This window comes from Cyprinodon tularosa, unplaced genomic scaffold (genome assembly GCF_016077235.1).
Source record: "Cyprinodon tularosa strain WSP-4 unplaced genomic scaffold, ASM1607723v1 ctg430, whole genome shotgun sequence".
NCBI lineage: Eukaryota > Metazoa > Chordata > Actinopteri > Cyprinodontiformes > Cyprinodontidae > Cyprinodon > Cyprinodon tularosa.
Window position 1 is genome coordinate 867,626 of NW_024039153.1, and position 27,748 is coordinate 895,373.

The following is a 27,748-nucleotide window of genomic DNA, read 5'->3' on the forward strand; positions in this document are numbered from 1 at the left end:
CCCGTAAAGGTTCTAAAGGGGCACTGGCCCACGTGGGCCCCTGTCTAAAACCTGTAAAGGAAGCTCTGTTTTTACACCTTTAAGCTTTCTCTCCCCGATTCTTTCCTGAGAAGAGATCACTCAAGACAAACTCTATAAATAAAACTTCATAATGTATATGAATTAAATAACCGTGAGACATGACAACACATTTTTATAGAAATTGTAATCTTACTCAGACCAGAGAATTTAGAGAAGGCAGCGCTTACCAACCACCTCGCTTGTCGTTAAAGGTCCTGAATCACAGTTAAAGAAACATTTTATACAACTCCAGTCTGCAACATCATGTCTTACATGTTTGTAAATGAGACATCTATGGCTCCAAGTATCTCAAAATATTACTCAAGAGTCTCCAATAAATACACAGAGAACTTGTTCTGAAGAATAATCCTTTCTGTCTGTGGCTCCATTTCATTCCCAAATCTCTATTATGTACATAATGAATACGATGACTGTATATCCTGGCAGAGGAACTGTCCTAATTAGATAAACTACTTGGGAAAACATTAGTTTTGACATGTAACAGGCAAATAATGTAAGGATTTCCGAAGCAGCTTCTTCCCCACCGCCATCAGACAGCTGAATGTTGAAAAAACTCTAAATCATGTTACAGACTCTGCATCAAACTGACCATATCAATGCATTTCTTGCACCATGTTTATTTCTCCCACAATGTTTACATTTGATCACTGCTGCACTTTAAGAAAATTGAAATGTCATGAGAGCTTTAAAAAATGAAATTTCGTTTTATATAAACTCTGCCTATACAAAATGACAATAAATGTAGTGAAAGTCTAAGTTTAAGCAACTCACACATCATCAATAAAAATAATGCTAACAAGCCACCAAGGAAAATGTACATTATAAGGAATGTTGTTTTCTGCATTTAAGCCATCAGGGAGCAGTGGATAGCTTTCAGCACCAGGGGGAGCTATCTAAGGTTTAAGGGTGATGCTTTGGGATTCAGAGCAAAAGTCCGTCCGTCCGTCCGTCCGTCCGTCCGTCCATCCATCCATCCATCCATCCATCCATCCATCCATCTTCTTTACAGTCTTAATCCCAAGTGGGGTTGCGACTCGCAACTTGCGAGGGGTGCTGGTGCCTATCTCCAGCTGTCTACGGGCGAGAGGCGGGGTCCACCCTGGACAGGTCGCCAGTCCATCGCAGACTTGCAAGGCCATAGTTGAAAAAAAAACATAAATGTTAAAGGAATAGTACACCCAAAACATGATTAGCCTTCATTTTCTACGCACCCCCATGCTGAACAACACTCTGGAGTACTTTTTTGATATCTCAAATGCATCTGGAGATCTGGGAGGCTTCTTGCTGTCTGCTGACATTCAAATAATGGAGGTCTATGGTGCCCGAGGCAGAAAGGTCCATAAAAGTCCACAAAAAACGTGTCAATATTCCTCCATACTGCTCGTCCAATGTATTCCAAGTGTCCTGAGTGGGTAGCGTCCATAATTTACTCGAAACAAAGTCATTTAGAATGTTTTTAGAGCATAAACAGTAGTGTATAGGAGTTCCTGAAAGCGCGCGCCTGCGAGTTCACGACTCTACGGAAACCGCGGCAGACCAAACCAGATGAAAGTGCGCATTCAGCTTCTGCTCTGCCGATAATGCAAGCGTAGAAGAAGAAATGTGCTGTTTACCTGTGCAAAGAAAGAAACAACGAAAGAAAAATGTCTGAGGACTTCAGTGTTGAGGAAGAGCATGAGTTCTTTGCCGAGCTGAATGTGCACTTGCATCTGGTTTGGTCTGCCGCGGTTTCCGTAGAGTCGTGAACTCGCAGGCGCGCGCTTTCAGGAAATCCTATACACTACTGTTTATGCTCTAAAAACATTCTAAATGACTTCGTTTCGAGTAAATTATGGACGCTACCCACTCAGGACACTTGGAATACATTGGACGAGCAGTATGGAGGAATATTGACACGTTTTTTGTGGACTTTTATGGACCTTTCTGCCTTGGGCGCCATAGACCTCCATTATTAGAATGTCAGCAGACAGCAAGAAGCCTCCCAGATCTCCAGATGCATTTGAGATATCAAAAAAGTACTCCAGAGTGTTGTTCAGCATGGGGGTGAGTAGAAAATGAAGGCTAATCATGTTTTGGGTGTACTATTCCTTTAACCTACATCAGGGTCCATAGTGACAAGAGGCCTTATGGTCTTCAGAGTAGCTCAGCAGTTTAATGGAAGAAGATTTTAAGGCAATGCAGCTTCTTTCACGTCACATTTTAGAGTGAATGGATAGACTTTATACAGCACCTTTTTAATTGTACTGAACCTTTAAACAGCTCTCCACAAGAGCCACATTCAGTCAGTCATATTCACACAAGAAAAAGCAGAATGGTTAGCAAATTTGGTTTAGAAGTGCCATCTCCGTCTGCTCTTCCCTTTGGCATCAAAGCCACATCCTTAGAAATTGTAAGACGACTATTCTTCCCACTGAGTCAGTTGACCACAGATCTAATACAAAGTTTCACTTGCAGTGCTGCAAAGTATACAATGGAGATGTGTTTCCTGGAGGGATGAATCATGCCTCTGTCTGGTAATACAGGGTCAGTACAAATCAGCGTTAGGTAGTTGCCAGGGTAACTTGCCTGATTTCATTGTGCCAAGACCAAACTTTGATGTGGAAAGAAATTGATGGAGTTTGGATCTACCCCTTGGTTTGAGTGAAAGGTAATCAGCACATCAAGACATTCTAGAAGGTTTCATGCTTCCAGCTTTATGGGAACAGTTTAGAGATGTTGAATTTCTGTGCAAAAGTTTCCAAAGCATGGTCCATTAAAAACTAAGATAAAGGCATGAGATAAAAAAAAAAAAAAAAAACATCTGACTGGTCTCCACATAATCCTGACCTTTGAGATAAAATCGTTGAACAGACCTTTTCATATATATGTTATACAATATGTATATACAAGTTTCTTTTAAATTTTTTGAAAGGGCTTTTGAGATCCTCAAAGTTTCAGTGCATCATCCTTTGCACATTTCTGTGTACATTAAATTTTTTAATTAACATATTTCTATAAAATGCCATGCTCTGCAGAGGGATGTAGCTGCTGCCTTTGCTTCATACTATCCTGTTTTACTACTTGTTGGTTAGACTTTAACCCTCTATTCTGAGTTGGGAGCTGTGAGTAGATTGAGCGGCATGATCAACTCGTAGATCAGACAACAAAAGGATGATCTGTAAGAGGTTTTAGAGAATATGATGTGTTCCAATAGAACAAGGCGTATAAGTGCCACAGATATGCAGATATGACCAATCAGAGTGTAGAATAAAAAACAAACAAAGAACAAAAGAGCTTGTCAGGATGCTGGTTGAAGCTGGTATGGAAGTATAATTATCCATAGAAATTAGTCCTGTATCATCATGGGCTAGAAATTCACCCATGTCTGCAAAAGCACAAAGCCATGGAGTTTCAACGTATATTCTAATAAATACTGAAAATAAAAATAAAAATACAACCAATACAAAAAGATTGGTGAAGTTCAAACACTTTTTTTGGTTGGTTTTAGGGTGTATCTATAGCTATATGTCTGGCATGATACAGAAAGATAAAGGTAGTATATTCTTTCTTTCTTTTTTTTTGTATTTCCACTTTTTATTGAAAATATTTTTCCCATACAAGTATACATACCAATTTTACATTTTTTTCCCCCAAACACAACATCCAACAGAATCTGCACATATATTCTGTACATGTATTGAACTGTAAGCAAACTATTTACAGTCTGTAACTCTATAAGGCTACCCAAACCCACTGATCTCCATGGTGAAATAAAACCTCACCAATTTTCCCAATAATTTTTACATTTTCCAGATTCAAATCTGATGGAAAAAGTCAGCCTTTCCATAATATAAATATTATGTATTATTTCAACCCAATCTTCCCTTTTAGGAGCTTCTGCCTTCAGCCATTTCCTAGTAATGGCTTTCTTTTCTTGCTTTCTTTCTTTTTTTTTAAACCAATTTCTTTCTAATAAAGTCAGCAAGTGGTAAGAAACCTCTTTGTTCGACAGCCATTAGTGACAGATTTAATTAAAAATGTCTTCAAGTTTTAATCTGATTGATCTGTAAACGAATCCTGAGGGTGGATCTATTATTCGTCTTTCTATATACTCTACATCACAAACTAGAAGTTATTAATAAAACAGTTTTTACCTCAAGTCTTTAGAGTAATTAGCTATGAATATTTTTGATGATACTTTAATGTTATTCTGTGGGCTTTAGATGAGTTTAAGACTCGATTTCCATATAAAATAAGCAGAAAAACTTCTAAAATAAGGAAAAATTACCTTAGAATAACTTAATATTTGTTTTGCAATAAGCTGATGTGTGAATGTTTGTGGTGGCATTGCGTGATCTGTGCTAAAGCTTCTGTCTAATGTTTACAGGACCTTTTTTCTTTATGTTTTTTCCTTCATCACAGATGCATTAGGAGGCGTGCCGGACCGGACCGGGCCAGGGGCTCCGGATCCTTATAGCTTCATGTGATCTCAAAGGGAGGCGTTTGACTGGAGAGGGGTGGGGGTTGGAAAGAGTTATTTTTCCAGGATCCATCCCGCAGTAGTTCAGAGCTGACCTCCGCTCGTTTGGGATATTTTCTCTTTCCGTCCGGACGGTGACGCGCTGCAGATCCGATTATGGGAGACGCTCAGTCTGCGCAACGGGAGGCCAAAGGCGATGCAGCAGCGGAGGAGGAGGAGAGCGGAGAAGTGAAGGATGTGCAGGACGTCGACAACAAGGTAACATCATCTTTCCTACCAGATAAGTTCTATTAATGATCTGTTCTGTCAGAACTCGCATGCAGGGAATTCACCTGTTATAAAGTGTGCAGAGGTGCCATAGAGATGGGCTGATGGGTTAAAAACAGGGGAAGATGCTGAGGCTGGGTTCTGCTGCTGGCAGGACAGTGCAGCTGGTGCTGCAGAACAGGATTGCTCTTTAAAACCAAAGGATGGCTGTACTGTAACATCTAGAGGTTTGGAAATTTGAATGAAATAATCCCACTTTTTCTGAAGTTTTGAAGACTGACTTCCATCTGTGTTATTTTCTTCATGATGGAGTAGTTTTGAATTTCCTGAGGGGAGGGGAAACTCACTCCTAGAAAAACAAAAGTAAAGCCCAGGGGAAGGATAATATTCCTTCTCTGCTGCACTCAGCAGAAAGCAACATTGATTATTTATGTAAAGAATTATTACCTGGACCAGATGGACAGGATGTCTAACATGATGCACTGCTCTGTCACATTGAAAAAAGGCATAAATGCGTCAAGCAGCTGATATATGTAACTTTAGGTGATTATCTCAGTATAAGAGCATAGCAACCATCTAGATCTGTTAACATGACTCTTAACTCGTAAACAATTGTGAATAGAAATATTTTAGAACCTATAAAAACTTCCTTATTAAGTTTGTAACAGCAATCATTTGGTGGTTTGGATCAAAATTACTCATCAGGGAAACACCATCTCAACATGAATTATAGTGGTGAAGGAATCATGCTTTTCTTCTGCAGGGAAAAGGATGCTGATTAGAGTTCATTAAACATAGATGGAGCTGAATGAAAGGAGAACCTGGAGGAAAAAAGGCTGTAGAAACTAAAGGTGGGGTTTCCCTCTATACATGAACAATTAGAATAGATGATGTAGAGCAGGGGAGTCTAAAATGTTGCCCCAGAATTCAAGAATGATGTAAATATTGTCAGTCCAGGTGGTAGATGCAGATACATGTTTATGAAATGTTAGGTTGCTATTTTCCATTACAGAAGACCTTGAAAAAGGGGTTAATAAAACACTTAGTATGGAAAATGTAAAAGTAAACACAAAGGACCAGGTTTGGATTTCAATTTATTTAATTCAACAGTGAAAAAAGTGATCTTATACATCCACCAACTTTCCCTGAAACGACTTGGCTTTTAACTGTTGGGTTGGAAAAATTTATTCATTTTAACTTTTTCAATTTCTAAAACATTTAACCAAATTTTGTACTCTAAACTTCCCGTTTTTAAGCCTTAAAGGTTTACACATCATTTGCTTAGAGTAAAGTCTATTCCTGATATTTATGGCCTAGTCCAAGGGTTTGCAACCTTTTCAACCCAGAGGGCCATTTATCACCTCAGTCTAACTAGATTTAACTTTTTTAGAGCCAATAAAGAAACACAATTTTGAATAATAAACTTTTAAAAAGGGAAATTTATATTTTTTGCCAGACATCTTTAATAGGGAATGCAATAATTAAAGAATAATCAAGTTAACTTCTATTTTTAGATTTCGAAGTAAAGATTAACAGTTTTTTTGCATAAAGAGGACAGATACGTTTTTTTTCCTGAGGGTGTTATTATTAGTAAAAAAAAAAAGTAACCTGATAAACCAGACTAAATGTGAAATTAAATGTGTAATTTAGTCTGGCCCCGATGACTGAGACATCAGAAGATTGTTGATGAGAACAACCCGTTGACTTCAAAAAATGTCTGTGCCTCAAGGGCGCAGATAGCGTGTACGTCAGGGGTGTTCTGACGTACACAGATTCGAATTACCCTCAATCCGTCCCCCCCACTTTTATAAAAAAAAAAAAAAAAAAAAAAAAAAAAAAAACATACGGCGAAACTCACAGAAAATCAAAAAGCTTTTTCTAATTTACTGCTTTGCAACAACAACATAAAACAGTCAGATCATAGACGGGCAATCGTTTTGTTTAACTGCAGGCTGCCTGCGTCGTAGAGATTCTAATCTAAAAGTTATCCTGTCTCTGGCGTTTACGTCTCGAGCCTGGTTTCCATGGTTACTCAGACAGACAGTAGTGGCGGGACAGTTCCCAATTCCGGAGTCCGGACATCAACATGAGGCCAGCCAAACCGAAAAAACAGAAAACAATTGCATCCTTTTTTCGAAAAGCACCAACTGTAAGTAAACTGTTCATCATATCACTTTGCATTTTTTTGGTTGTCTGTTCGATGTCGCCGTGGAAAAAAGAGTAGAGACGGTCAGTGAGAATAGCGTGAAGAGAGGTGCCAATGTCATAAGGCGGGAGGCAGGGGGAATCGACTGGCATTTATTTATTTATAATTAAATCGACTGTTCCGACTTTTTCCGGAGTTGTCGGGGGTCTTTCAGAAATGTGTAGGCTACAGTAGGCTACTTGAATCCGTATTTATGCCAAGCCAAATGGTTTAGGTTGTTACAGGTTGAATCATGAGAAAAACGAACTTCAAAGCTAGACAAATTCCACTACACAGGGGCGGATTTAGGAAATTTAGGGCCCTAGGCAAAGACAGGCATGGGGCCTTCTGAATTGAGAAGACAACATATAGAACAGACCCATTATACAGATACAGAAATTTTAATAGAATAGAAATTTGAGGATGTCATGTATCTTCAAGTTTGTCTATGTCACTGTAACTCGGAGGAAAGAATCTCTCTCTCATATATATATATATATATATATGTATATATATATATATATATGTATATATATATATATATATATATATATATATATATATATATATATATATATATATATATATATATATATATATATATATATGTGTGTGTGTGTATATATATATATATGTGTGTGTGTGTGTGTATATATATATATATATATATATATATATATATATATATATATATATATATGTGTGTTTGTGTGTGTGTGTGTGTGTGTGTATATATAAATAAATAAAAGGTGCATGTCACAGGAAAGAATAGTGATGTTACAAATATGACAATTGCTTAAACTACAGAACAGTAAATTATTTTATCTATAATTAACGTGGCCCTTAGCATCCCCAGCTGTACACAATAACACACATTAAAGCAATGTTAATACAAAGCTGTAAAGTAGAGTGAGACGTTGATAATAACTTCCTTATGTTTTTTGAATGTATAAATTTAATTATAAAGGACTAAAACACCTAAAACTTATGGGTGATTTTACAACATTTAAAAGCCTGAGATTTTACTGAAACTGGGGCTACTGGGGCTCACTGGCCTTAGATGTAATGAGCGAACTGGAAGTGCTGAATACATCGCTCCAAAAAAGCACCCAGACATTGGAGGGCATTGTCTCTGCAGTCTCAGTTGTCCAAGAGAGATTACGGGACAAAAAAAGCCAGCCCACTTTGAGGCAGTCTTTAAGGAAGCAGTGGATATGGCTGAGAAGCTGTCTCTAGAGCCCATTGCTCTATCTCGAACACATAGGCCCCCAAAGAGATATTCTGGGCCAGCACCTGCACACAGGCCAGAATCTGCTGTGGAGTACCACAAAGTGGAGTTCTACAGAGTCCTTGACAAAGTAGACACACAACTTTCTTCATTTGAGGCCATTTATTGAAAAGCCATGTAAAGTACTTATTTACAAATTTGTTTTTGTATATATGTAGGCTTTGCTGTTCGTGTTTCTGTGTGTTTACAGCCTGCACTTAAAGTCAGTCCATGTTTAAATAAAACCTTTTTTTTTTCACACGTCATGTGGCATGTTTGGTGTGTACTTGGTACCAATACATGTTATTTTCTTGCAATGATGGGCAATTAAGACTGATGGGTTGTCATAGCTGAGTAATAGCCCGTAATAGGGCTCGGGATCCACGTTGCATTGTGGGACGTCGCAGCCATACTGACTGCTACGCAAACGTAAGCATAGCTCTGACACAACGTTGTTGTTGAAAGAAGAGACAGAAGTAGAGAGAAAAAAGATGTTAAAATCCCGAAAAGGATCTGGAATTTACCGGGACACATTAAATAGAGAAGCCAGGGACCGGTATGGTGACAAAATCAGCATTGTTAATCATTTGGATCCATATAAAGTTCCAAACAATGAGTGGAGCACCGATGAGTGAGCGCCTATACTTCAAAACAGTTCCCAAGCTACAAGTCCTTGGAGTCTCATGTGCAGCTCATGAATGGATGGGTTCAGGAGCTGCAGATCATAAAGCCAGCAAACAGTGCGGACACAGTAATCCGTACGAAGGTAAGCTGTGATCAGACGGGCTCTGGAACCTGCTAGTTTAGCAACTGCTAACCGCTAGTGCTAACAACCACTCACGCATGTAATGCACTTTTAACTAGCTGCTATGTGTTTCAAAGATGTAGTTAGTAACGTTAACTGCCAACCCTCCGGGTTTCTCACGTATTTGAGCATTTTCCCGCTGCCGTTTTTATTATTTTCCCGTAAAAGATCCCAACTTTGAAGGAAAGAAACAAAGTAGGCTATAAAATAAAACCGTGCATCTTTAACTTACCAGAATGAAAATGCAGGGAACACACTCTCAATGACATTGGAATACTGTGGAAAGTTATGTTCGGTCGTCTTACAGCCGCGATCCAAGCTAGCCGACGACTCTTTATCTCTGATGCTTGGTCTCCATGGTTACGCCTCCAGTCAGGAAAGCGGTGGAAAGTTAACCCATTTTCTATGTTGTTCCCATGGCGATGATGTGTTGAGCTGTTACAGCCCACAATACAGCAACGGTTTACCATGGTTGAAATCAAGTTAAGGTGAAATTAATCAAATTAAAACACGGCTGAGAGGGAGTACAGTATGCGGTAGTCATAGGCAGTAGTCTGAGCCGCGGTAAAAGACGCATTCAACATGGCGGCGACGCGAAGTGCTTACGTCACGACGACCAAGCCCTATAGTAACTGTCCCCCACAGTTTCAAAAACCTATCTGCGCCCCTGCTGTGCCTATTGGCCAACGCTCTGACCAATGAGAGCAACTGACTGTGACGTAGGAAGCATTTCAAAATGCTGGTGGGGGGTGTACACAAACAGCCTGTCGGTAAAACGGCGAATATGTCCTTCTTAAAAATGAATGAGCGTAGAGCCGCTTCCTGCTCACGTTTCAACGAAAACCCCAAGTCTAATCCTTCTTAAGCGGAGTGAAACGAGAAATGTTCAATAGTTGTTTCCATCTTCCTTGTTGCGCTTTCTCCTGGGTCGCGCGACTTTGTCGTCACAGCCTCAAAACCCCGCCTGCTTTGCATCCAAAAATTCAAAACACATCTCTGCGTTGTCATTGGCCCGCCAGTTCTAGGGCCTGAGGCATTGATTGAGGCTAGACCACTTACATCCAAAAAAGATTTTGGCTGCTGGCGGGTAGGGCTAGTTTACTAGGCTAGTAAAAAAAGAACAAAACAAAACAAAACCCAAATATCTTCCAACTGAATGACAAGGAAAAAATATCTTGATCATATTTATTTTATATACATATATATATATATGCATACATAATTACATATATATATATATATATATATATAAAACAAAACATAATAAAAAAAAGTAAAAAAAAAAGATAAACCTAATTGGGAAACCACCTACGATGAAATATGCGAACTCATATTTAAGCACCCTCACAACTTAAAAAAATAAGATGTCAAAACAATTGTAAAATAAATCTATTAATTTTCTTTTCAAAAGTATTAAAAATAGGTCTGTTCTTGTTTAAAGAGTTGTTCCTTTCCTTGCGTGCTTAGAAGTAGCAGCTTCTTTAAAGTCACTGACTGGGTACAGCCGTCTGGGTTTCCTTGGCCAGGTCTTGTTTTTTTAACAGTTGGTCTTATTTAATAAATATTACTGTAATGTAACTAAAGTGAAATTGGATCTATTGGATCTGTTTGAATGGGCTGTCTGGTAAAGAGCCTTGTGAAATAAATACTCAGAGAGTATCTGTTGACTGGAAAGTATGTTCTAATCATATTATGACATTTAATCATTTGTCCTGAATTTACGTAGCGTTAATTCCTTGAGAATAATTTGGTCTTTTCTCACATTAGTAAATAACAGAAACGGACATCAACTCCAAAAGTTTGGCCAAATATTTTAATTTCCTTACAACTCTGACAGCAATTTCTATCCTGATATGTTTAGTAAATAACCTCACACTAGTTTGGCATGTGTTCCTCTGTCTCTAAACCCTGCTCAGACTCAACGCACTAATCTATCTTATGGACTTGAGAGTGAGGCTATTAGGCGAAGGTCACAGTCACTGCCTTTCAACAGTAACTGGATGTTATTGTTTGTTTAGAAACCATTATTTAAAAACTTAAAATTAAAGAAATATCAAAGAATCAATCAAGAATATTTCCCCAGCCTTTTATAATATACAGGTGCTGGTCATAAAATTAGAATATCATGAAAAAGTAGATTGATTTCAGTAATTCCATTTAAAAAGTGAAACTTGTATATTATATTCATACATTACATACAAACTCATATATTTCAGATGTTTATTTTGTTTAATTTTGATGATTACAAATGACAACAAATGAAAATCTCAAATTCATCATATCAGAAAATTAGAATATTACTGAAGACCAATAAAAACAAAGGATTTATAGAAATGTTGGCCAACTGAAAAGTATGAGCATGTACAGCACTCAGTATTTAGTTGGGCCTCCTTTGGCCTGTATTACTGCAGCAATGCGGCGTGGCATGGAGTCGATCAGTCTGTGGCACTGCTCAGGTGTTATGATAGCCCAGGTTGCTCTAATAGTGGCTTTTAGCTCTTCTGAATTGTTGGGTCTGGTGTATTGCATCTTCTTCTTCACAATACCCCATAGATTTTCTATGGGGTTAAGGTCAGGAGAGTTTGCTGGCCAATTAAGAACAGGGATACCATGGTCCTTCAACCAGGTACTGGTAGCTTTGGCACTGTGTGCAGGTGCCAAGTCCTGTTGGAAAATGAAATCTGCATCTCCAAAAAGTTGGTCAGCTGCAGGAAGCATGAAGTGCTCTAAAACTTCCTGGTATGTGGCTGCGTTGACCCTGGACCTCAGAAAACACAATGGACCAACACCAGCAGATGACATGGCACCCCAAACCATCACTGACTGTGGAAACTTTACACTGGACTTCAAGCAACGTGGATGAAGTGCCTCTCTTCTTTTCCTCCAGACTCTGGGACCTTGATTTCCAAAGGAAATGCAAAATTTACTTTCATCAGAGAACATGACTTTGGACCACTCACCAGCAGTCCAGTCCTGTTTCTCTTTAGCCCAGGCAAGACGCTTCTGACGCTGTCTGTGGTTCAAGAGTGGCTTGACACAAGGAATGCGACAGCAGAAACCCATGTCTTTCATACGTCTGTGTGTGGTGGTTCTTGAAGCACTCACTCCAGCTGCAGTCCACTCTTTGTGAATCTCCCCCACATTTTTGAATGGGTTTTGTATCACAATCCTCTCCAGGGTGCGGTTATCTCTCTTGCTTGTACACTTTTTTCGACCACATCTTTTCCTTCCCTTCGCCTCTCTATTAATGTGCTTGGACACTGAGCTCTGTGAACAGCCAGCCTCTTTAGCGATGACCTTTTGTGTCTTGCCCTCCTTGTGCAAGGTGTCGATGGTCGTCTTTTGGACAACTGTCAAGTCAGCAGTCTTCCCCATGATTGTGTAGCCTATAGAACTAGACTGAAAGACCATTTAAAGGCTTTTGCAGGTGGTTTGAGTTAATTAGCTGATTAGAGTGTGGCACCAGGGGCCATCAATTTTGAACCTTTTCACAATATTCTAATTTTCTGATATGATGAATTTGAGATTTTCATTTGTTGTCATTTGTAATCATCAAAATTAAACAAAATAAACATCTGAAATATATGAGTTTGTATGTAATGTATGAATATAATATACAAGTTTCACTTTTTAAATGGAATTACTGAAATCAATCTACTTTTTCATGATATTCTAATTTTATGACCAGCACCTGTATTTGTGAAGCACTTAAAACTACAGTGTGTAACTTTTAGCGACATCTAGCGGTCAGACTGCAGACTGCAGCAACATGAACATCTCCCCCCCACCGCTTCTCCCCCCCAACAGTACGGCGAGCGTTACGGGACAAAAATGTCTTCCACGACGTCCGCATCACCTACCTTCTCAAGTGATGAGGTTTGTTTACATAGATAATTTTACAGATAGTATTTCATTAGTCTGTGTAGGGTATAGATTTCATGTAGACTTAAGATAATAAATATACCCATTATTTTTCTACATCGTTGTGACATTTTGGCGATCTTGCAATCGCTAGTTTGTTGGTTCTGCGCTGCCGTAACGCAAAGATGTCTGCCTCCATGGCTGCGAGACCCGCTCCTATGTAATTATAAATAACGAATTCTAAGGCAACGCAAATATTAAGGTTAAGAGGCTGAGCTCGTAGATGATGATAAATAACATAGTTATGTATAATATATTACATTTCTGACTGTATATCCCGGTAATTATTACACACTGTAGCTTTAAATTAATTGCTGACAAACTGTATTCTAGATCTGAAATTTGGCTGCATGGTAGTGCATTTGGCTTTAATGGTTTGAATCCTGGCCTGGGATATTTCTGCATTTTCTCTCAGTAAACTCAGGTTCTCTTCAGGTACTCTGGCTTGTTCCCACAGTCCAAACTCTGCTACTCTGTGAAGTCAACTGGTTATTTTAACTTTGCCAGACAGGGGACAGTGTCCCCTATAGAACAGATCCTGGCCTCTGTTCTGAATTTTTATTTTTTCTACACCATTAAGTGTATTTGCCCTTGATTTAAGGAGGTAGTAAGTAAGACAGTTTGCTAACTGACTGAATACGTTGACATTTATTACATTTAAAATAACCAAAAAAACAAATGTTAAAGGGGTCATAGAATGCAAAACCGAGTTTACCTTGTCATAAATGAATAACGATAGTTCAGTTGGTGAAATGGACGTACAGAGAAGTTCAAACCCCATCGACACCTCCTTTCTCTGCAAATCTCACAATTCTAAACTTCCACCATAAAACGGGCGAATTCAAACGAGGACCGAGGCCCATGTCCGCTGACTGGACCAGACCGGGCCCCAGTGGGGGACGGAGCGACCGAAGCCCAACTAATGTTACACACCCTATTCAGAGACCTTAAGGACCAGCACCAAATACCCCATATAATCATTCTATGTGTTACTCCTCTAGAGATAATCAAGGCTCAACGTCTTTCTTTTGGTTTTAACAGCCATTTATTGTGGACACGTCTTATAAAGCCCCAAAAAATGCCGTCAGAACTAAGAAGGGAAACAGAACCCAAATTAGCTCAAAACAAATATAAAGCTTTACACAAATAAATATAAGTAAAACAAAGTCATACCTCATTGGCCGCATAAACTCCAGAGGAATAAAGATAACTTATACAGCTTTTCTTAGAAAATCAGTCTTAAAGCTTTCTGGTGAAACTTCTTGAAGAAACGTGCAAAAAAATGGGCAACAACGTGAAATGCGGAACAAAAAACATAGGTTCCTCCTTACATTTTAATGAGCTTTTTAACCAATGTACACAAACAACATAAATGTACCAAAAGGTATTTATTTATTATGATTGAACTTTTAATTTCAATATTTGTATTAACTCTCGTTTTTAATTAAGTATTAGAATATTTAAATGAGTTGACTCTGATGGCAGCTACACTATGACCCTTTTAAAAAAGGAAGGAATAAGGACATCATGCTTTAAAATGATTGATATTATATTTATTTGACTGGTCTGGAAAAAAGAATATCAGCAGCTTTTTCCTGTAGCGGAGGAAGGGATAGATGGTTGTGCCAAACACATTAAATAAATATAACAAAGACTTCCTAAACAAACACTTACAGCTAATGGGCCACATCAGACAAATTAAAGACCTAATAACCTTTTCTGAAATGTGATTACCAAAAAATACAGAGGGTGTCGCAAACTGCTAAACTAGTGAACTAGACATTAAAAAGGCTACGGGCAGAAATGTATAGGGTACCCCAAATGCATAGTCCACATACATTCCACAACATACCTGACGTTTCTATCATCTGGAGTCAGGCACTAGAGTCAGCACTTGAAAAAAAGGAGGTGTGTAAATCTCAGAGTGATCACAGTGAATTACCACAGAGGGTACTAGAGAAGTTTCTACAAAACTGCCATCTGGCTTCATCTCCAAATAACAAGGATAGCTCCAAGAGCTCACAATTGGAACTGTAAAATGTGAGAAATACTTGGTCAAATCCGACAAGATTTCTGTATTCAAGTCTAAGTGCTTGAGGTGGCTTTGTACCCAAACCCAACTCATCCTCCATGTCCTGAGCAACTACTGTTGCCAATGGAACCACAGGAGAGGGGGAGGTCACATGACTGCATTCCCTGAGACTATAACTCTTCATCGCATTCACGTGATACACTCAAGTTCTTTTTTCATGCTCAGAAGTATGGATAAAATAATTGCTCTTACTAATTTGTCGGTCGACATCATATGGACCAGAGAATTTAGTGACTATTGCAGGCAAAATCAGAAAGATCTGATCACATGGTTGAATAGACCAAGCAACCGCTTTTCTGTCATAGCTCTGGTTTATCTTTACCTGAGAATTGGTGAGAGTGTCTCGTGCTAGGGAGCAAGCATTTTTAAGCTGCTATAGTGCTTTGCTACATACTCTGACTGATGTCTGACTGGCTTCTCACAGTCATGTCTCTTTAAAGACTTTTAATGGCCCCCTCACATCACATCCGAAGACCAACTCAACTGGGCTAAAACCCTGGGACTCTTATATTTTTCCCAAGCAGCAAACATGAAGAATGGGAGACTTTCATCCCAATCCCTAGGAGATGTGTGCCAATGCTTACGCAGCATAGACTTTCAGGGTGGTATGGACTAGAGGTGACATGCTGAAAACCAAGCGAGAAGAGAAACTTCTCTTAAGGTTTAGACACAATAGAATTACCAGATTAGGCGAAGGAGATCATCTTGGACTTCAGGAAGAACCGGCCTAACCACGCTCCACTGGTCATCAACAGCTCAGGTGTAGAGGCGGTCAGCAGCACCAAATTCCTGGGGGTGCACATCACAGACACCCTCACCTGGAATGTAAACACCACCTCACTGGTCAAAAAGGCACAGAAGCGCTTGGACTTCTTGCGGAGGATGAGGAGAGCCCACCTGCCCCCACCCATCCTCCCCACCTTCTACAGAAGCACCATAGAGAGCATTCTGAGCAGCTGTCTCACTGTGTGGTGTGGAGGCTGCAGCGCCTCAGACTGGAAGAAGGTGAGAAGAGTGGTGAGAACAGCAGAGAAGATCATTTGGGCTCCTCTTCCCTCCATTAAAGACATTTCATCCCAGCGCTGCTTGCCCAAGCCCATAACATCTTAAATGACCCCTCACCCCCCCACCATGGACTGTTCTCCACGCTGCCCTATGGGAAGAGACTTTGAAGCATCCGATGCAGGTCCAGCAGATTCCAGAACAGTTTCTTCCCCACTGACATTAGACTGCTGAACTTTATTAAAAATAGGGTTATAAAATAACAAAAAAGAAAACAAAAAACCTGAATGTTGGAACTGTAACTATACAGTTCTATGTCTACACTATTACTGCTGCTTACCTTTAACAAGGCTGCACTTTAAAAAATAAAAAATGTCTTGAGAGCTGTACTGAACGAAATTTTTTTGTATACACTTGTGTGTACAAAATAACAAATAAAGTCTGTCTAAGGCTATTCAACTCCCCAGGAGCAGGTATGACCCTTCCACTTGCAATATAAATCCTTAGGATGAAATCAACACCCCTTATCAGAAGGGAAGGGGCAAAAGCATGCTTGAACAGGCCTTCAACCAGAGAAAAATGCTCACAACGAAAGTGTAAAGAGCCAAAACATGTGTCATTCCAATACCCTGAACTATCACTCTGGAATTACATGAAGTCCTCTTAGATAAAGGATAGATATCTGCATGAAACATGGATTGTGAGCCTCTTGTATCTAAATTATAGTCACTGGCTGTTGGCTTTTTCGATCTCCCCTTTTGGAAACAAAACCTTTTGATGTAAAATGTTTGAAGTAGGGATCTAGACCATTAGTCTGTCAAGGGCCTTAGCAGTGCACCATTTGTCCAAATGTATGCCTTCTTATCTGGGAAACCCAACAAATGTTTGGCCATTAGGTTTTGTGTGTTTCCTGAATTTTTGTCTGTAAGCCTCTGGTACAAGTTCATAAGAATGAAATATTGACTCTTTAAGCATATTTTACTTCAAGCTATCCTCAATGGAACGTGTAAACAGAACCCCCTGTGCTTTACCCACCAGCTTACACTGGAGCAATGTCTTTAGGCCACTCAGTTGCCATGGTTATCTGCTCAAATTCATCAAAATAGGAATCAATCTCTGCCTCACAAAACATGGGCACAAACACAACTCGGATAAACCGCAGTTCTTTTTCTGCTTTACACTCCTTCGCTGATGAGCTAGTTGCCTGCCACGTTTAAATTGATGCATCAATAGATGATTTTGTGCTTTTTTTTCAGGTTCTCCAAAAAAATGGACAGATCTCCGACATCAACAAGAAAGCTGAGAGCTCCATATCAGAGCTGAATGGCAACTGTGAAGATATAGAAGGTAGGAAACCATAGTTTAGACACAAAACCAGATATTTACCTTCGTAGTAAATAGGACGTTTTATCAGAAAAAAATACTTCTTGTTTTATGTCATGATTGCCAAAATTATCTCTACTTGCTTAATGCCAGACGAGACTTTTTAGAATATCTTCAAATTCAGAAGTGTACATACATTTTCCTAACATTTTAAACTCTGCCCGGGGTGTTTTGGGTTTTCTTCCCAAAACACCTCAGTTTGTTGTTTCATAGTTTGTTGGAATTTTCCTCCTGAAATAACCAGTTTGTCTGAGCTACCTAGTCCGCACCCAGACCTCTCTCTTTTTGCTCGATACAATTTTGTGGTCTTTGTCTAATGGGAGAAACATATGGTTCCCAAATTCAAACAATAAAATCTCATGTTGGTGAATCAATATTTTCACATTGATTCTTTCCTTTTGAAACTATATATTATGAGAAATGCATCAAACCCCACAACATTATGCTCCTGCTTCCGTGTTTTGTATAATATTGTTGAACTTTCCCATGATGTCACACATAGAAAAGACGCTTTTGGTGTTTGCTAAAATACACCCACAGGTGTACCTCAAATTAACTTAAATTACCAATTAGAAGGTTTAAACGCTAAGACATCATCAAATCTAGGTATATCTCCCATTTGTCTGGTATTCAGCAAACAGACTATTTTTGTGGTAATCATAATCGACGTAAAACAGGGAAATTCTGAAATAATATAGAATCAATTGTAGAGACATTATTTGTCTTTGTATAATGTGTTTCCAAATGTATTAACAGAACATCTGAGAATAATATCAGCAGAAGAAATAAATATTTATAATTTCTTTTTTTTTTTTTTGTTTAGCTGCCATTTGTCCAGAAATAAATATTACAGAAGCAGTGGAGGATAAAGAGACACCTTTAGAAAATGAAATCGATTTAAAGGATGTGGCTAAAGACATTGAAGACGAACTGGTTGAACAAGAGGATGTGATCGAAATGGATGCCAAGCAGAATGACATCAATGAAAGTTTCAGGAAATTTTTCAGCAACATTGGTCTGAAACTCACAGTTAAGAGAGGCTCCACTGACAAAGGTGGCGTACCTATAGACATGTCGGAGGAGGAACCAAGCAAACCAGAAGACATTAAGGGTGAAGATGCTGCAAACAAAATAAACAAGGATGATGAGGAACAAACAGAACTTATCACAGCAGAGGAGGCTGTGGAAAATGACTCGACTGTGTGCCAGACACTGACAGATGACACACCTGATGATTTTCAGGAAAAAGAAGGAGAAAAAACAGCCGAAACCAATGAGGAAATAATATCACATGAAACATCTCCACTTCTCAATGAGGATACTACGCCACAAGAGGAACCACATCCAGCATCTCCAACTGGTCTTGATGAAACTGCAAGTCCATTTAAAAAGTTTTTTACAACTGGGATCTTTTCTGGTCTTCGAAAGAAAAAAAAGCTTGAAGATGAAGAGGTGGGTGAGAAAGAACTGGTAGAAGGTGAAGTAAATGTGACCCAGGCTGGAAATGATGAGCTACATGATGAAGATGTCACTCCAGTTCTTGATGCTAAAGTGGAGAACCTAATCACCAAATCAGCTGAAGTCCAGGAGGAAGCTAAAGCACCATTGATTGTTGTAGATGAAATCACAAACTCTCAGGAAATTGTTCAAGAGAGTCCCCTAAAAAGGCTTTTGTCAGGCTCAAGTTTCAAGAAGCGCAGTAAAAAGCAAAAAGGCAGAAAATCCAGTGATGCAAAGCTGTCTGACTCTGGAGAACACGTTTCAGATCAGCATCTGTCATCTGTAGAGTCTGCTGAAAATAAGAAAGATGAAACCTCTGCCCAGACATCTGCTGAGGGAGTGAGTGGGGAAGATGGGGCTTGGTTTTCCTTCAAAAAACTTGTTACTCCCCAAAGGAGGAAGAAGTCGTCTGTGGACCATGTAGAGGAACCAATCCAAGGTTCAAAAGATGGAGAGAAATCAGTTGAAGGGGAGCAAATATCGGATCAAAGCACGGAGGAGGGAAAAAGGAGAAAAGACTCGTCTGTGTCATGGGAAGCTGTGCTGTGTGGATCAGGGAGGAGAAGAAGCCGGAAAACCTCCGACTCCGAGGATGACACACCTCAGTTGGATGGTGAAGAGAACAGGCAAAACGACAGATCTAAAGAAGCAGGATCAAGAGTTTCTACTGAGGTGCAGGAGGTTCTGGCTTCACCCCCTAAAGAGACAGAAGGTCCTCCAGAGGGAGACGAAGGCTCAACATGGAAATCATTCAAAAAGCTTGTCACTCCCAAAAGAAAATCTAAGGATGAGGGGGAACGTATCAGCGAAATCGACCAAGAGGATTCTTCCTTTTCCATAATAAGGCTCCTGTCAGGAAGGAAAACAAGGAAGTCTGTTGATGTTTCCCCTGAAGAGGTTAGTAAAGAGATAGCAAGCGTCTGTGATGAAGACTCTGAGACACCAGCTGTGGTTCCACTGTCTGAGTTTGATTTAACAGAAACACAAACAATGGCAGAAAAAGATGCAGACAATACGCATCAAATGGACATAAACGAAATCAAAGAGGAAGTCCAGTCTAAGGATACTGTGCAAGTTCAGGCAAATGACATCCCAGACAATGAAGGAGCTTTAGAAAAGGATGCTTCATCGGCTGTTGCTACAAATGAAGAACACAATGAGCTCACAGAATCAAGCGAGCATCAACATCTCAGTGACATACCGGAAGAGGGAGTCCTCACAGAGAACACCCCGGCCTCAGAGGAGGCAGCTAAAGATGAAACAATAGCAGAGGATCTGTTGGAGATTACATCTGAGGCCATTACTGCTCCAGAACCAGCAGATGTTACCCTGGCAGATGAAACTGAGATGGTTTCTGCATTATCCCAGTTATCAGAGTCTTCAAAAACATCTGGCAACACAACACCTGTCCCTGCAGAGTACAGCGTCCTAAACACAGAGACCCTCCTCCAGCAGGTTTCTGAGACTATCGCCATAAGCCCAAAAGCAGTTCCAGTGTTCTTAGAGGAACCGAACCCTGAAAGAGTTGTTTGTTTAGCCTCCAATCAAATACTTGAATCGTCTGTATTAGAGAAGCCAAAAATACTGGAAATACACAGAGAATCAGATGTAGCAAGCATAAAAACCGGCTTAAATGCTGAAGAAATTGATGCAGTGAATGAAGTCACAGCAACGGCCCAAGCCGAAAGTATATCTCACCTTAATGAAGCCATTTTAACAGAAATTTCTTCAGAAGTTCCTAAAGAGTTGCTTGACACTGCCAAGCCTGCTGCAGATGAAGTCTATGAAGTAAATATTTCAGAGTTACAAAAAGACATTAAGGATATGCAAATTGTTGAAGAGAGGCAACATGCGGTTGAAGATACAGGGGATGTAGATGAAGAGGCATCTTCAGAGAGTTTACCTAAAGAAGATGCAGGAACTGAGGATGTTTTGACTGATCAAACTGAGCAGGACAGCAGAAAAACACACTCTAAAGAAGAAGAACTAGCTGTTCCATCAGCAGATGACTTGGAGGAAGCATATGAGAAGGAGGAAGAACATCCTGCAACAGAGCTGGACACTGAAACCAAAGAAATGGCCTTTGAGCAAGCCCAAAATGAGGCTTTATCTTCTGCAGCAGTGGATGAGTTAGAAAAACAGGCTGGAGCAGAAAAAGTCGAGTTGACCAATGTAGAGCGTAATATTCAGTCACATGAGGAAAGATCCGCAGAGGACACGGAGCCATCTGAAATACTGTCACAGGATCTTACTGAAGTAACCAAAACAAACAAGGAACCTCAAATAGCTGGAGCTGAAACTGACATAAGTCCACCAATCCAGTTGGAGGAGGACATGCTTGAGACGCTAAACAAAGAAGTATTGATTTCAGTATTTCAAACCGTTGAAGTGCCAACATTAGAGTCACAAAATACATCTGCCCTGTCCCCTGATGAAGAATTATTACTGTTAGACATTTCCCAAGCTAAAACAGGAGAATCTAAACAAGTAGAGTCTCTCACTGAGGTCCCAGATGAGCAAGAAGACAAAGAGATAAAAGCAGATGCAGCTGAAACAGAGGAATCCAAACAAGTAGAGTCTCTCACTGAGGTCCCAGATGAACAAGAAGACAAAGAGACAAAAGCAGATGCAGCTGAAACAGTTGAATCCAAACACGAAGAGTTGGTCACTGAGGTCCCAGATGAGCAAGAAGACAAAGAGATAAAAGCAGATGCAGCTGAAACAGAAGAATACAAACACAAAGAGTTTGTCACTGAGGTCCCAGATGAGCCACAAGACAAAGAGACAAAAGCAGATGCAGCTGAAACAGAAGAATCCAAACACGAAGAGTTTGTCACTGAGGTCCCAGATGAACAAGAAGACAAAGAGAAAAAAGCAGATGCAGCTGAAACAGAAGAATCCAAACACGTAGAGTTTGTCACTGAGGTCCCAGATAAACCAGATGTCAAAGAGATAAAAGCAGATGCAGCTGAAAAAGAAGAATCCAAACACGAAGAGTTTGTCACTGAGGTCCCAGATGAACAAGAAGACAAAGAGACAAAAGCAGATGCAGCTGAAACCGAAGAATCCAAACAAGTAGAGTTGGTCACTGAGGTCCCAGATGAGCCAGAAGACAAAGAGATAAAAGCAGATGCAGCTGAAACAGAAGAATTCAAACACGTAGAGTTGGTCACTGAGGTCCCAGATGAACAAGAAGAAGAAGAGACAAAAGCAGATGCAGCTGAAACAGTTGAATCCAAACAAGTAGAGTCTCTCACTGAGGTCCCAGATGAGCAAGAAGACAAAGAGATAAAAGCAGATGCAGCTGAAACAGAAGAATACAAACACAAAGAGTTTGTCACTGAGGTCCCAGATGAGCCACAAGACAAAGAGACAAAAGCAGATGCAGCTGAAACAGAAGAATCCAAACACGAAGAGTTTGTCACTGAGGTCCCAGATGAACAAGAAGACAAAGAGAAAAAAGCAGATGCAGCTGAAACAGAAGAATCCAAACACGTAGAGTTTGTCACTGAGGTCCCAGATAAACCAGATGTCAAAGAGATAAAAGCAGATGCAGCTGAAACAGAAGAATCCAAACACGAAGAGTTTGTCACTGAGGTCCCAGATGAACAAGAAGACAAAGAGACAAAAGCAGATGCAGCTGAAACCGAAGAATCCAAACAAGTAGAGTTAGTCACTGAGGTCCCAGATGAGCCAGAAGACAAAGAGATAAAAGCAGATGCAGCTGAAACAGAAGAATTCAAACACGTAGAGTTGGTCACTGAGGTCCCAGATGAACAAGAAGAAGAGACAAAAGCAGATGCAGCTGAAACAGAAGAATCCAAACACGTAGAGTTGGTCACTGAGGTCCCAGATGAGCCAGAAGACAAAGAGACAAAAGCAGATGCAGCTCAAACTGAAAACGCTGAACTTGCAGAAGAATTTAAATCTGTAAAGTCCGATGAGGATATTACTCAATCCCTTATAAAAGACACTGAAATGGACAATCAGGAAGAAAAACAAGAAGTAACTAATAAAATCAAAGGCATAAATCCACAAACAGATGCTGATCAAATCAACCAGGTTAAAGAGGAAATATCCTCGCAAGCACCAATAATTAATTTAGAAGAAGATGCAGTTAAGTCCCTTGATAAGGAGGCCTTATGCCCTGAAAACATTTTAGCTGGAGTAACAAATTACAAGGAACTTGAACTGGCAAAGTCCCTCCCTGAAGCACAAGAAGAGCAAGACAACAAAGAGCTACAAACAACAATTACTGCATTGGAGTCCTCGGAAGTTGCACATGTTTCTGAGATTAAAGACGCCATAGATGTTGCACAAGATGCCATACTGGAGTCAGAGGGAAGCAGAGTTGAGATTCTGGAAAAAGACATAACACCTTATGAAACTGTACCAAAAGCAGAAACAGCTGAAGAGACACCTAAAACTCAGACACTAGATGTTCAAGCAGAAGATACTCCTGAAACCAAACAAGCTCTGGAACCAGAACCTTCTTTAGCGCCTCCACTAGATCCAGCAGATATTAGCTGTGAAGCTTGTGATACGGACGTGATATATGATACTTCAGTAGTGGAAAAGGTCACAGATGAATTAATTATTACCGATTTGAAAGAACCTCTCTGTGAGGAACTAGAAGGTTCACTCTCAGATGCACAAGACATTACCTCAGATCTAGATACAAGTCAACAAACAACTGCACCAAATGAAGAGGAAAGTACAACTGAAAAAGTTGAACTGCAAACAATGCTTCAAGATGTTCCTCAACCGGAAGACATTGACATTGCTAAAGAAGAGCCAGAGGGCAACGTTGCACAGCAGTTGGATCAAGAAACTGATGCTGAACCATGTGATGCTAAAGTCAAGGATGAAGAAAATGTTCTTGAAGATCTGCAAGGGTTACAGGCACCAACAGCAGTTCACATATCATCAGTTGATGAGAGTCCAGGGACTGCAGAGGTCCTAGAAAAAACAACAAGTCTTGAGGAAATCCTGCCAGATTGTATAGACACAGCAGAAGTTTCAGAGGAATCCAGGAACGAAGTGAATCTCTGTGAGCAGCAGGAGAGGGTAGAGGGGGCGAAAGTGGATCTTCTTTCAGACGCTGAGATAAAAGTTGCTGCAACCGTTAGTAACGTCATATCACACGAAGTTATGAGTAATCTGAAGGAGGTTTCAACTGAGAAACCTAGTGCTGTGGTTTGTGAAGCTTTAACGGCTAAAATGGTCAGTGAGTCAGAATTCATTGATACAGTAGAGACTACGGCACCATTAGTGTTAGATGAAATAAATCAGGCAGCAGAGCCCAGCAGCGCTGTTTTGAAGATGAATGTTCCGCCCGTGGAGATCGAGGTCAATCACAAAGTCCAGGTGCACCTGATGGATGTTGAGATCAGATCAGCCGAGAAGATAGTAGACACAGTGATCCAGGTAGGGGTTACAGAAGTTAAGGGGACCATTGATGTGTGTCAGGAAAACATTCAGGAAGTAGAGAATATCTCAGCGACTGCGGGAATTGAAGAAGGAGGCGCATATGAAGGAATCCAGGTGACAGTTCAAGATGTCATGCAGCACATAACAAGTAACTTACCAGAGTCAGCATCCGACTTGGCCTCTGAAAATGAGGAACAGGACATTGAATTGAAAGAAATTATACAAAAAGTTTGTGAGACAGATCAAAAGGAATTGGTTCAAACAGAAGAAGATACATTGATCATTGACAGCACTGAGATGGTCAATGGACAAGAGGAGGAGGCTTTAACTGTTACTGAGAACTCTGGAATCCCTGTTGAGCAACTTGAAGAATCCAAGCTACTGTCCAGTAGTCCCCAAAGCTCTGAAGTGTCCATCAAGGACCACAAAGAGGATTTGGAGGAAGCAAAAGCTGCTGAGCCAGAAATAATCACTGCAGTAGGAGATGTAAGAGCAGAGGTGTTAGCTGTAAAAGACCCCAATGAAAGCCCCATGGAACCTCTGCCAACTACTCACACACAAGTCGCCACTGCTGGCACTGCTGGATTAGCTGTCCCCCAAAACACCGGAGTAATCTCCTCAGCAGGGAACCTTGAGTCCCCCTCTAGCCTGTCCTTAGAATTTAAACTGAATATACAGTTTGCTCAAGCTAAAACCCAAACATGGCCTTCAGCTGCACCTACAGAGAGACCTGAACCCGTTAGACAGGTTGATGTTTTTGACGCTGGAGTTCAGGCAGAGGAGTCAGTACCTAAAGGAGATGAATGCAAGAAACAGACAGAACTAAATGAGGTCGCAGTGCAGGCAGTCAGTGTCACCGAAGCAGATCCCGAGACACACTTAAACCAGAGGGCCTTAATTGCAAGTCAGCCAGTGTTACAAGATGTGGGCATCCAAGCAGTGGAAAGGACAGAATGGTATGAACAAATCCAATCTACTGAAAGAGCCACAACAAAGGTCCAGGCCGTGGATGTTGTCCAATCATCACGACAAGAGAAGAGAGCAGTGCTCCTGAGTAAGCCTCTGCTCTCCGAGTTAAAAAAAGGCTGGGCTTTTAGGCAGTCAGAGGATGAAAATGATGTGTGGCTGGATGCAGAGGAGGACATCTATCCACAGCATGTCCCACAGACAACCATAGATCAGGTGGACGAACATATCCAGCTACAGAGTGAGAGTGAACAAAAGGAGGAAGCAGAGCCTGAGATGGAGTTTGAGATGGCAAGTAGTCTGGAGACTGAGGACACAGAAAGCCAACAGAGCAAACAGAAAAAAGAAACAGGTGAAATAGAAAGTGAAGGGGAGGATTTCGATGTTGCACTTGAGGAGCTTGGAAGCAGTGTCCCTGCAGTGGAATGAAGCCACTATAACGCAACCCTTGGGTTAAAGCCAGGTAAAATATCTCCCTTTAAACTCGTTAGTCTTCAGTTAACTCGTTGACAATTGAATTTAACAGCTGCTTTTTCCTCTTTTTCTAGGTTTGGACAATCATAACAAAGAAGCCACTAAAGAATTTCCCATGACATCAAGTGTCACTAAATATGACAACTCCCATATTTAGTGGTGATATCATCCTGGATTTTAAAAAATATGATTATTATTTAGGTGTGGTTTGGGCAGGGAAAACTGTTATTCTCCTTAGGGTAAAGATAGTGGGATTTCAGGTGTGACCACATCGACCGTGCGTTTAGACTACTAATAATGTGCAATCCTCCTACTTGTATGTAACATGTTAATTCTGTCTTTAAAAAGACCAAGAACAATTTAACTAGATGATCAAAAATATTACTCTGACACTGCACACATCTTTTTTATATACTAATGTAGGTAATTCAAGCTTTTCCTATTTATTATCTAATTTGCCCATTCAGTTTTTGTTCAGTTATTACACTTATAATGCCGTGAAGAACTCATACTTATTGAACATTTTCAGATTTCATCAACTTAAATGTATTTTGTAAGGAGTGTTACTTTCACTTGTCTTTACCTACATATTATCTGAAAAGTGTGGAAGTCAGTTGATTTTAAGCCCTCAAAAATCAATACTTTTACAGAACCTTTTCTTTTGAATACAGCTTTAAGTGGAGTATGTTTCTACCAGCTCTACACAACCAGATTTGAAAGCATTTCTTTGTTACATAAAAGATCAGATCCAAATCAGATCAGGTGGGGAGCATGGGGTCTGCCACAGATTCTCAACAGGGTTCAGGTCTAGATTTGATTTTGTTTTTATTTTTAAACACACCAATCTTTTTTGTTCCAAGCGGTTCTATTGTAGCTCTGGATACATTTCAGGATTGTTGCAATCACACATAGTGTTTTTACTATATATAATTTAATATTTTGGGGATTTCCTTCTTTTTAAGAGTTTTTTGCCGTCTCTCTTCCTTAAAAGCATCTCATCTTTTTAGGTCAGATTTGCCAAAGCCAAAAAGAGCAACCAACTCAGCAGTAATTGAGCCATAACTGCCCATAAAAATAATTGAGATTAACCCGTAAGCAAAGTAATTGTCAGTTACAGCCCTATTGAAAACCACATATGATCTTCCCTCCACTTTACAACTATGTTCTAATTTATTTTGCCCTACATAATAGAATTATAGGAGAGTACCACAAAGTTTCTGGCTGTAATTGAGAAAGGCGAAAGAGAGTAATAAATACACTTTTCATGCTTTATAAGTATACATCAGATATGTTATTATATATATTTCATCTTGTACATATTTTTTAAATGTATACAGGCTATGCAACGTATATTTGCAATCAAAAAGAGATACTTTGTTGAATTTCAAAGTAAGGGGAGTAGAAAGCATGCCATAGCACTGTAGAGACCTTTGATATTTAATGTAGACAAACACTGACTTTTAAGTGTTTGGATTGTAATCTGCACAGCCTTAATCATGGTATATTTTACTTCTTTTTCCATTCTTCTCCTCCCGTCTATGAATCAACTATAAAAGAATCAGCTGATACAATCAGGTCTGTATTAAAACTGAAGAAAACATGCAGTTGATTAGTTTTCTGTTTATTCAATTTCTCCTGATTTTAAAGTAATTCCTCTCATGTCAAGAGTGGCAAGATGTAAAACAGAACCATGAGATGCCTTTATTCATATATTACCAAGATTTATTATTAAAACATTGTTTTAATTGAATAAAATAAGACCTGAATATATACCAGATCTCCTGTATTGTTTTTAAATTGTTTGTGCTTTTTCATTGTTTATTATTCAGCAGTCAGTTTAAAAAATAATTAAGGGATTTGGATTATATCAATCTAAAGGAAAACAACGGAAAAAAACCCTCAGCAATCACACTTTG

At 39.7% G+C, this 27,748-nt stretch overlaps 1 protein-coding gene across 1 annotated transcript; it reads left to right on the forward strand.

Annotated features, from left to right (window-relative positions):
* Positions 1 to 4,561: 4,561 nt before the first annotated feature.
* On the forward strand, positions 4,562 to 26,010 carry akap12a (A kinase (PRKA) anchor protein 12a). Its single transcript, XM_038299518.1, has 4 exons — positions 4,562 to 4,798; positions 17,336 to 17,426; positions 18,286 to 25,821; positions 25,907 to 26,010. Exons 1-3 carry the CDS (start codon positions 4,697 to 4,699, stop codon positions 25,785 to 25,787), a joined length of 7,695 nt encoding a protein of 2,564 aa, XP_038155446.1. The 5' UTR covers positions 4,562 to 4,696; the 3' UTR covers positions 25,788 to 25,821; positions 25,907 to 26,010.
* Positions 26,011 to 27,748: the final 1,738 nt, after the last annotated feature.